The sequence below is a fragment of the Rana temporaria genome, chromosome 6 (assembly GCF_905171775.1).
Source record: "Rana temporaria chromosome 6, aRanTem1.1, whole genome shotgun sequence".
Taxonomy (NCBI): Eukaryota; Metazoa; Chordata; class Amphibia; order Anura; family Ranidae; genus Rana; species Rana temporaria.
In genome coordinates this window covers 158,120,619-158,130,872 of record NC_053494.1, presented here as the reverse complement: position 1 = coordinate 158,130,872, position 10,254 = coordinate 158,120,619, and the positions used below count along the sequence as shown (strand labels likewise).

Below are 10,254 nucleotides of genomic sequence, written 5' to 3'. Positions count from 1 at the left end.
AGTGGTCCTAACTTTATGGCTGATCTTTGTATTTTGTATAGAGGAGTGGCCCTTCTGGCAGGGGCCCCATTGGCAATTGTCCCCTTTATAAATCCAGCACTGGTCTGCTATGTCATCCAAAGCCATGTTACCTTAGAAATCATCCTTAGAAATCATGGAGCCCTGTATAGCCTACCTCACAGGCCCCCTGCGCTTGGGGAAATATCAGGGGTCTAAACACACCCCTGATGTCCCATATTTGAGGCTGAGAAATTAACTGAGGATAGAGATTCCTCAGTCCCTTTCTGTGCAGCCTTGGCTATGCTGGACATGAATAGGAAGCACTCTGATGCTTCCTGTTCATTCACAAATCAAAGCATAGTAAATACATATTACTCTGTACTTCATTCACAAATCGAAGCATAGTAAACACATATTACTCGGTACTGATCGCTCGTTATGTTCATTCAGGAAAGGAAGGGGCCAGTAAATAGGGCATATTTACCCCCACTCTCTATATTGAAACAATCCCCCTGCAGAGGCAGCTAGCCAGAGAGGAGGGAAGCTGGCAGCGCTGTAGGGCAGAGGGGCACAGGCAGCTGGGTGACAGGGTCATGGGGGTGCAGATACTGAACACCCTGCAGCAAAACCAGACTGAAAAAAAGAAGCTGACAGCGCTGCAGGGGTAGCCACAACTATCTGCAATAATGCAGTACAGCCGGCCCGCCTGCTGGAGAGGTGCCCGGCCAGTGTGAACTGATGGGACCGGGGTAGGGTTGCCACCTCATCCCTTTAAAACAGAACACATATGAATTACACAGGTTCTGAGGCTAATTAAGGTGGTAATTAGACTCATTTGGTGCCTTACCTGCATTAAATTAGCCTCAGAACCTGTGTAATTCATATGTGTTCTGTTTTAAAGGGATGAGGTGGCAACCCTAGACCCGGGCCCTGTACAGGAGGGCTGGCTGTAATGCCACTGAGGCTCCTGCTGCCCCTGTATCTCCCCTACCATAGGTCACCATTGAGCCCTGAAGTCTCCCTGCTGTCTGTACTGAATACATAAAACATTTTTATTTGATGCTGTGACTTTGTATTTGACTTTGTATTTGTGTATTCGTAGCTGTGACTGAAGGACTATCCGTGACATTGTGTACACACAGTACAGTACAGTACAGGAGGTCGGAGGACTCTCCTCACACCTCTGACCAGGAAGTGAATGAGGCGCCATGAGGGCAGAGCGGAGGGGCGGGGCGGTGCAGTGACAGGAGGAGGAAGCCGCTACGTCCGGGCTGTGTATGGGGGCTCAGGGCTCCGAGTCCGGGCTACACGCCGGACAATCTCCCGGCACCATGAGCAACCAACCGGCCCCTCCGCACAGCTCAGACCCGGCCATCTAGTCCGTCCTGCTCCTCCTCCCATCAGCCCGAGGATGAGCACACCGACCCCGGACTGAGCCCAGCTATGGAAGGAGTTCTCTACAAATGGACCAATTACATCACAGGTCTGACACTGGAGGGAGGTCATATGTGATGTATACGTGTGTGATGATCTTATGTGGGGTATACGTGTATGTGATGATCGGATGTGATGTATTCGTGTGTGTGATGATCATATGTGATGTATACATGTGTGATGATCATATGTGGTGTATACATGTATGTGATGATCATATGTGATGTATACATGTGTGTGATGATCATATGTGATGTATATGTGTGTGTGATGATCATATGTGATGTATATGTGTGTGTGATGATCATATGTGATGTATACGTGTGTGTGATGATCATATGTGATGTATATGTGTGTGTGATGATCATATGTGATGTATACGTGTGTGTGATGATCATATGTGATGTATACGTGTGTGTTGATCGGATGTGGTGTATACATGTGTGTGATGAAAATATGTGTGTGATGATTGAATGTGATGTATACGTGTGTGTGATGATCATATGTGATGTATACATGTGTGTGTGATGATCATATGTGATGTATACATGTGTGTGATGATCATATGTGATGTATACATGTGTGTGATGATCATATGTGATGTATACATGTGTGTGTGATGATCATATGTGATGTATACATGTGTGTGATGATCATATGTGATGTATACATGTGTGTGATGATCATATGTGATGTATACATGTGTGTGATGATCATATGTGATGTATACGTGTGTGTTGATCGGATGTGGTGTATATGTGTGTGTGATGATCATATGTGATGTATATGTGTGTGTGATGATCATATGTGATGTATACGTGTGTGTGATGATCATATGTGATGTATACGTGTGTGTGATGATCATATGTGATGTATACGTGTGTGTGATGATCATATGTGATGTATACGTGTGTGTGATGATCATATGTGATGTATACGTGTGTGTTGATCGGATGTGGTGTATACATGTGTGTGATGAAAATATGTGTGTGATGATTGAATGTGATGTATACGTGTGTGTGATGATCATATGTGATGTATACATGTGTGTGTGATGATCATATGTGATGTATACATGTGTGTGTGATGATCATATGTGATGTGTACATGTGTGTGTGATGATCATATGTGATGTGTACATGTGTGTGATGATCATATGTGATGTATACATGTGTGTGATGATCATATGTGATGTATACATGTGTGTGATGATCATATGTGATTTATACATGTGTGTGTGTGATGATCATATGTGATGTATACATGTGTGTGATGATCGGATGTGGTGTATACATGTGTGTGATGATCATATGTGGTGTATACATGTGTATAATGATCATATGTGATGTATACATGTATGTGATGATCATATGTGATGTATACATGTATGTGATGATCATATGTGATGTATACGTGTGTGTGATGATCATATGTGATGTATACGTGTGTGATGATCGGATGTGGTGTATACATGTGATTTTTTTTTATTTGATCATCCATAGTTAGATTTCCAGAAGTGTACAATCGGATTGTATAGTGTATGGTCAGCCTAGTTGTGACTGATGCCCATATGATTTCCAGCAATCTCAGTATCAGATCTGTTGATTTTGGACAGTAAACCATGGAGGAGACATTCTGCGTTCTGATTGGGCAGACAGATAACCAGCTCTTCTTGTGGATTGGACATGTCAAAACCAAATCACTATTGTAATTCCTTGAGATCTCATGACAGCCCCTTCCTCTCCTAATAACATAACTAGAAATGATGGGCATAGCGGAGTGCCCACGCTTTGTGTATGGCACACTTTGTCCTCAGAGGGCAGTCAGGTCATGTGTCAGGTCTGCTACTAGGCCACATCGAGGATTCAGGGCCGCTGTGATTTGTAGCGGCAGGAACCTCCTGATCCTCTGGGTGCCCCTTTCTCTATAATGACAGGATGCCGGTGGCTCTCTGGGCAGCCAATAATGACCTGCGGTGATCACTGCTGGAGATGAACACTGAGTGCGATCAACAGCGATCACCGCAGGCAATAGCTGGCCAGAGAGCCACGAATGGCTGCAGCCACCGGCATCCTGTCATTATAGAGAATGGGGCACCCAGAGGATCAAAAGGTTCCTGACGCTACAAATCACACCGGAGTAAATGTGGCCATACTGATCATTATCCTCATCATCATCCTCATCATCCTCATCATCCTCATCATCCTCATCATCATATCCTGATTACTACATGTGGGGAAGATTTGTGATGACACTCTTCATATTATGATTTCTTTTGTTTTCTTTATTTCAGTCACCTTGATTCTTCTATTCTTCTCAAATTTACATACCAGACATAGGCCCAGATTCACAAAGACTTACGACGGCGTATCTCCAGATACCCCGTCGTAAGTCCGAATGGCCGCCGTCGTATCTATGCGCCTGATTCATAGAATCAGTTACGCATAGATTTGGCCAAGATACGAGTGGCGTAAGTCTCCTACACCGTCGTATCTTGGGGTGCATATTTACGCTGGCCGCTAGGTGGCGCTTCCGTTGATTTCCGCGTCGAATATGTAAATGAGCAAGATATGCCGATTCACGAACGTACGTACGTACGCCCATCACAATTAGTTACGTTTACGTAAGACATACGCCGGCGTAAAGATAAAGCAGGTCTCTAGGTGGCGCAGCCAATGCAAAGTATGGACGTCGGAACAAGCGTTTCTTTTTAAGTCGTACGCGAATAGGGCTGTGCGTAAGTTACGTTCACGTAGTAGGCAGTGTTCGACGTATGCGCACTGGGATACGTCCACGGACGGCGCATGCGCCGTTCGTTCAAAACGTCATATACGCGGGGTCATGCTTTATTTACATAAAACACGCCCACCTCTTCACAATTTGAAATAGGCGGGCTTACGCCGGCACATTTATGCTACGCCGCCGTAACTTAGGACGCAAGTGCTTTGTGAATACAGAACTTGCCTCTCTAAGTTGAGGCGGCGTAGCGTAAATACGATACGCTACGCCCAGCCACACTTACGCCGCCCTACGTAAATCTAGGCCAAGCTGTCTAACAAAAGTCTCAGTTGTGATTGTGACAAATTGTATTGGTGGCAACTGACAATTGAGATATACAGTGTGATATCTGTGTGTGTGTGTATATATATATATATCTATCTATCAGGGTGGCTTTGATTTAAATCAAGTTGATCCCGATTTAAATCACTAGTAAAAAGGCTTCATTTATATCAACTAGATTTTAAATCATAATTTTTAAAGAGCAACTCATCTCTGTCCCTCAGCGGCTCCTCCTCCTCTGACCCGCTGTTGACTCACTGACAGTCCCATTCACTTTAATGGGACGGCTGGTGATGCGGCAGTGACACAACAAGGTGAGGGACGTGGCGGCAGCAGGTGAGCGGATGCCCGCTAACGGGCGCTGCCATGATGGGTCTGAAACGACAGGTGCTCTTTAAATGTAAGGACTTATTCTTGGTAGTTAGTACTTGAAAAACAAAATGAAGGTTTCCTATTTAGAATAATAAGCCGTCAGGTTAGTAAAACGGCGATATCAGAACCGATCCAATCATACAGTTTGTAGTGTACATAGATTTACAAAACAATGGGATAAAGGAATATTCCTGAACTTTGTTTTATCTCATGGGTACTTTGAAATTGTGTGACTCTCGGCTTGCAGAGCTTGGATTAATTGAATGAGTTTACCAAAAAAATGTAATATTGCAGAATATACAGCCTCATGCTACATAGCTAAGCTCCATTTCATGCTGAATAAACAAAATGATTAATGTATCTTAAATGAAAAACTATCTTTAGATTTTTACTCCCAAAAGCATTTTATTAACCACTTAACGACCGCCGCATGTACATATACGTCCACAGAATGGCACGTACAGGCAGATGGGCGTACCCCTACGTCCCTGCCTTTCCGCGGGTCGGGGGTCCGATTGGGACTCCCCCGGTACATGAGGTGGTCGGAAACCCGCGGGGAGCGATCCGGGATGAGGGGCGGCTATTCGTTTCTAACCACCGCCTCGCGATCGCTCCCCGGAGCTGAAGAACGGGGAGAGCCGTATGTAAACACGGCTTCCCCGTGCTTCACTGTGGCGGCTGCATCGATCGTGTGATCCCTTTTATAGGGAGACGCAATCAATGACGTCAGACCTACAGCCACACCCCCCTACAGTTGTAAACACACACTAGGTAAAACATAACTCCTTCAGCGCCCCCTAGTGGTTAACTCCCAAACTGCAACTGTCATTTTCACAATAAACAATGCAATTTAACTGCATTTTTTGCTGTGAAAATGACAATGGTCCCAAAAATGTGTCAAAATTGTCCGAAGTGTCCGCCATAATGACGCAGTCACGAAAAAAATCGCTGATCGCCGCCATTAGTAGTAAAAAAAAATAATTAATAAAAATGCAATAAAACTATCCCCTATTTTGTAAACGCTATAAATTTTGCGCAAACCAATCGATAAACGCTTATTGCGATTTTTTTTTTACCAAAAATAGGTAGAAGAATACGTATCGGCCTAAACTGAGGAAAAAAATAAATACATTTTTATATATGTTTTTGGGGGATATTTATTAAAGCAAAAAGTAAAAAATATTGCATTTTTTTCAAAATTGTCGCTCCATTTTTGTTTATAGCGCAAAAAATAAAAACCGCAGAGGTGATCAAATACCACCAAAAGAAAGCTCTATTTGTGGGGAAAAAAAGACGCCAATTTTGTTTGGGAGCCACGTCGCATGACAGCGCAATTGTCTGTTAAAACGACGCAGTGCCGAATCGCAAAACCTGGCCTGGGCATTTAGCTGCATTTTGGTCCGGGGCTTAAGTGGTTAAAATTTGATAAAAATCTTTTTTTAAATCATTGATTTATATCCCCCCTGATATATATATATTCTTAAAAAAAGAGAATAAGAAAACTTCTGTGGCTTTAGCTATATATAGTGCCAAGGCAGTGTGTTAGTCCCATCCCCCATCTGCCTGCGGTTTGGCTGGCGTTGACCTTCATTCTCTTCTATTGAAACGCACCACAAGCGCACCTTGAACACACTGTAAATGCGCCTATCATGTTTACAGTGCGTCTACAGTGTGATTACAAAGCATCAAAAGTGATTATTTCCCATTTTAGACTTGTAAAGAAAAGAAAAACCACACAGGGCGTTTGAGAAGCGTTGTCTGAGGCGACAAGAGCGCCTGTACAACACATTCTAAGGCCCCATTCACACCTGAGCGCTTTGTAGCTTGAAGACTGAATAGAGCTGCATGATTCTGGCTAAAATGAGAATCACTATTCTTTTTGTTTAGAAGATAGATCTCGATTCTCTCATGATTCTCGCGGCGTAACATCATCTTTCACATTAAAACAAAACAAATGTGGGCTAACTTTACTGTTTTTTTAATTTATTTTTAATTTTTTATTGAAGTGTATTTTTTCCCCAAAAAATTGCATTGGAAAGACTGCTGGGCAACTACAGTGTGACATAAAATTTTGCAGCAATTGCCATTTTATTCCCTAGGGCACAGGTGTCAAACACAAGGCCCATGGGCTGAATCTGGCCCTCCAGGCCATTTCATGTGGCCCTCCTCCAGACCCCTATTTTCTGATTTCAAGCAATGCATCCAGCTTCTTCCCAACAGCAGCATAAGGAAAGGGGGGTGCACTGTGATGTAAGGGAGAGTGGGGGACACAACCTCTGATGGTGGGGTGGCTCTTGACATCTAATGTAAGGGGAGAGGATGCGCTGGACATCTAATCTTACAGATACAACTGGCCCTTTTGAGGGCAATCATAATGCTGATACGGCCCACAATGAAATTGAGTTTGACACCCCTCCCCTAGGGTCTCTGCTTAAAAATATATAATATTTGGGGGTTCCAAGTAATTTTATAGCAAAAATTATTGATTTTAACTTAAGAAATAAGTGTTGGAAAAAGATTTGGATTTTAAGTGGTTAAACTTCCTGCATTTAGGCCCCTTTCACACAGTCGGACCGTTCAGGTCCGCCTGTCAGTTTAGTCGGCTGACCTGAACAGCTGCTCCATTCTTCTCTGTGGAGCGTCGGATGTCAGCGGAGACATGATCGCTGACACCCGACCCCATCCGATCCGCTAAAATCAGACGGATGGCGATACGTCCCCATCCGTCCATGGCGGATCGGGTAAGATCTGATGAAAACTGACATGCTGTCCATTTTCATCAGATCTCTCCATAGGAGACAGAAGGAAGTTCGTTACAATGTTTCATGTTATTACAAACTTGGCAGACTGCCCAGATTTTTTCTTTACACAAAGAAGTTTATCCCTTTGATCTAAGACAGGGGTGTCCAAACTTTTTTCAAAGAGGGCCAGATTTGATTAAGTGAACATGCGTGAAGGGCCGACTATTTTTCCTGACATTCATTGAACCATTAAAATTCTGCCTAAGTATGTTCGTCTGAGCACTAATACACGGCCCAACAAGAATTCTCCTGCCTTTGTGGCTGTGTGTGGTGAAGAGATGAGCTCAGGCGTGTTATTTGGATCTACTGTATATATTTTATTTGTGGCCCCAACGAATCCCAGAGCGCTGCTTAGGACTAAGGATGAGCTTGGGCGTGTTATTTGGATATACCGTATTTATCGGCGTATAACACTCACAGGCTTACCATTGCCATGTATGCAGCCTCACCATTGCCATGAATGCAGCCTTACAATTGCCATGAATGCAGCCTTACAATTGCCATGAATACAGCCTTACAATTGCCATGAATGCAGCCTTACCATTACAACCAATGCAGCCTCACATGTGCCATAAATGCAGCCTCACATGTGCCATAAATGCAGCCTTACCATTGCCATCAGTGCAGCCTGAACGATGCCCATCTGCAGCCTCGGAGGGCAGAGGGAGGGGGCAGGATGAGTGCCAACAGATTACAAACAGGAGAATGCCTTGTTTATCCTGTGGCCTCTTTAATAGACAGAACAGTCGTCCAATGGCATCCCAGGAGACGGGACTTACAATAGAGACGCTGCTGAGTAAACAGGAGATTCTCTTCATGTAATCCGACGGCGCTCGTCCTGCCCCCTCCCTGTCCCCTCCAAGGCAGCGCCAATAAATACAGTATATATCTTTTGTGGCCCTGGGGGCCACAAACAATATATACATCCAAATCCCCAGGAGGGCCATATTAAATCAACAAGGGGGCCGCATTTGGCCCCCGGGCCTGACTTTGGACATGCCTGATCTAAGAAGAAAGCATTAGTTACAATATTTCCCGTTATAAACTTGGCAGACTGCCCAGATATTTTCTTTTGACAGCTGAGTGAGCAGATAAAGTTTCTCCACTTCTTATATGAAAGAATCGTCAATCTCTGCATTGGAGATGTCAGGGGGGTTGAATCGAGATCACGATTTTTTAACGATTAATTGTGCATCTCTATCTACAAAACGCTGGAGGGGAAAAAAATCTATTATTCTCTATAGAGATGGTTCACATGTCCACTCCAAAACGCCTGAACCTCAAGCAAGTTCTGGAACTTTTTTTAGGCAGATTACAGGCGTTTTTCTGCTTTTTACATTGGTGACCTTTTTGACCTGTACAAAATCGCGTCACAATCGCCTAAAAACGCTACGCTCAGGTGTGGCCTTCAATGCTCATTAATGCTATAGGTGCGTTAATGTGTTTTTGGGCTGCTTTTTAAAAAGAGCCCTTAGACCCATTTTACACTGCGAGCGTCGGCCGTTAGCGCTAAAGCGACGCTCATTTGACCCCATTAATGATTAGAAAAGCGAACAAATTGCTCTTAAAACAAAACATTTTGAATGCAATTAGACTAGTGTGTGGCCAGCCTTTACTAACGCTGCTTTACCATTGGCGGTAAAGCTTTTGCGCCGCTTTTCAGCCGCTAGCGGGGCGCTTTTAACTCCAAAAAAGGGGTTAAAGTGGTTGTAAACCCCCCTGAAAAAAAAAAAAACATCCTGCAAGATAAAGGCATAATGAGCTAGTATGCTATGCTATTACTTTCCCGACAACGAAGCCCCCGCAGCCGTCCTCGTCTCCCCCCTCCGGCTGGCGACATCTATCCCGGAGGTTGCTTCCGGGTATCACGGCTACGGCGCTGTAACGCAAGCGCGCTGGAGCCGCCGAGAATGGCACAGTACAACTGAAGCAACAGCACGTACGTACATGACGTCGGCACATGCAAATACAGGGATATCTCCTAAACCGTGCAGGTTTAGGAGCTATCCAGTGCAGCTACAGTTAAGCCTAATTATAAGCTTGCCTGTAAAGGGTTTACAAATCGCTTTTCAGGCACTTTAAAAGCACTGCCCATTTATTCCGATGGGCAAGGGCGCTTTGGGAGCTCTAAATACATCGCTTCCAACTAGCCCCAAAGATGCTGCTTGCAGGACTTTTCAGGTATGTCACACAAGTGCACTGTCCCAGTGTGAAAAGTCAACCTGGAATGAATGAGAGGCGGTTTTCAGGTGCTTAGCAGTGGCTATTTCCGGCGCTAAAGCACCTGAAAACCGCCCAGTGTGAAAGGGGTCTTACTGTAGCAGTCAGCTTCTCATAGACCCTTACAGGCTGCCATCAGCTGGGCTGGATGGTGTTCCTGTACCTTCACCCACACATAAACCCTGGGGTCTCATGCATCGGGGGCTAAACGTTCAGTGTGCACAAGGCCTATTTCTATGAGGAATTGTTGAGGTAAACTATATAGGCCGCATGCTATACCTATACGTGTGCACACTGTGAGACAGAACCAAAAGAATTTCTATTCTGTTTCTGTATGATATAATAATGCAGTATTGTTATGAATACA

General features: G+C 44.3%; 1 protein-coding gene across 1 annotated transcript in view; it reads left to right on the top strand.

Moving 5' to 3' along the window:
- Window positions 1-1,220: 1,220 nt before the first annotated feature.
- PLEKHA3 (pleckstrin homology domain containing A3) overlaps window positions 1,221-10,254 on the top strand; it is a 45,679-nt gene continuing 36,645 nt past the window's right edge. Inside the window, exon 1 of the mRNA XM_040357656.1 lies at window positions 1,221-1,483. Within this exon, the coding sequence (XP_040213590.1) occupies window positions 1,444-1,483 (40 nt within the window). The 5' untranslated portion in view covers window positions 1,221-1,443. The remainder of the gene's footprint in view (window positions 1,484-10,254) is intronic.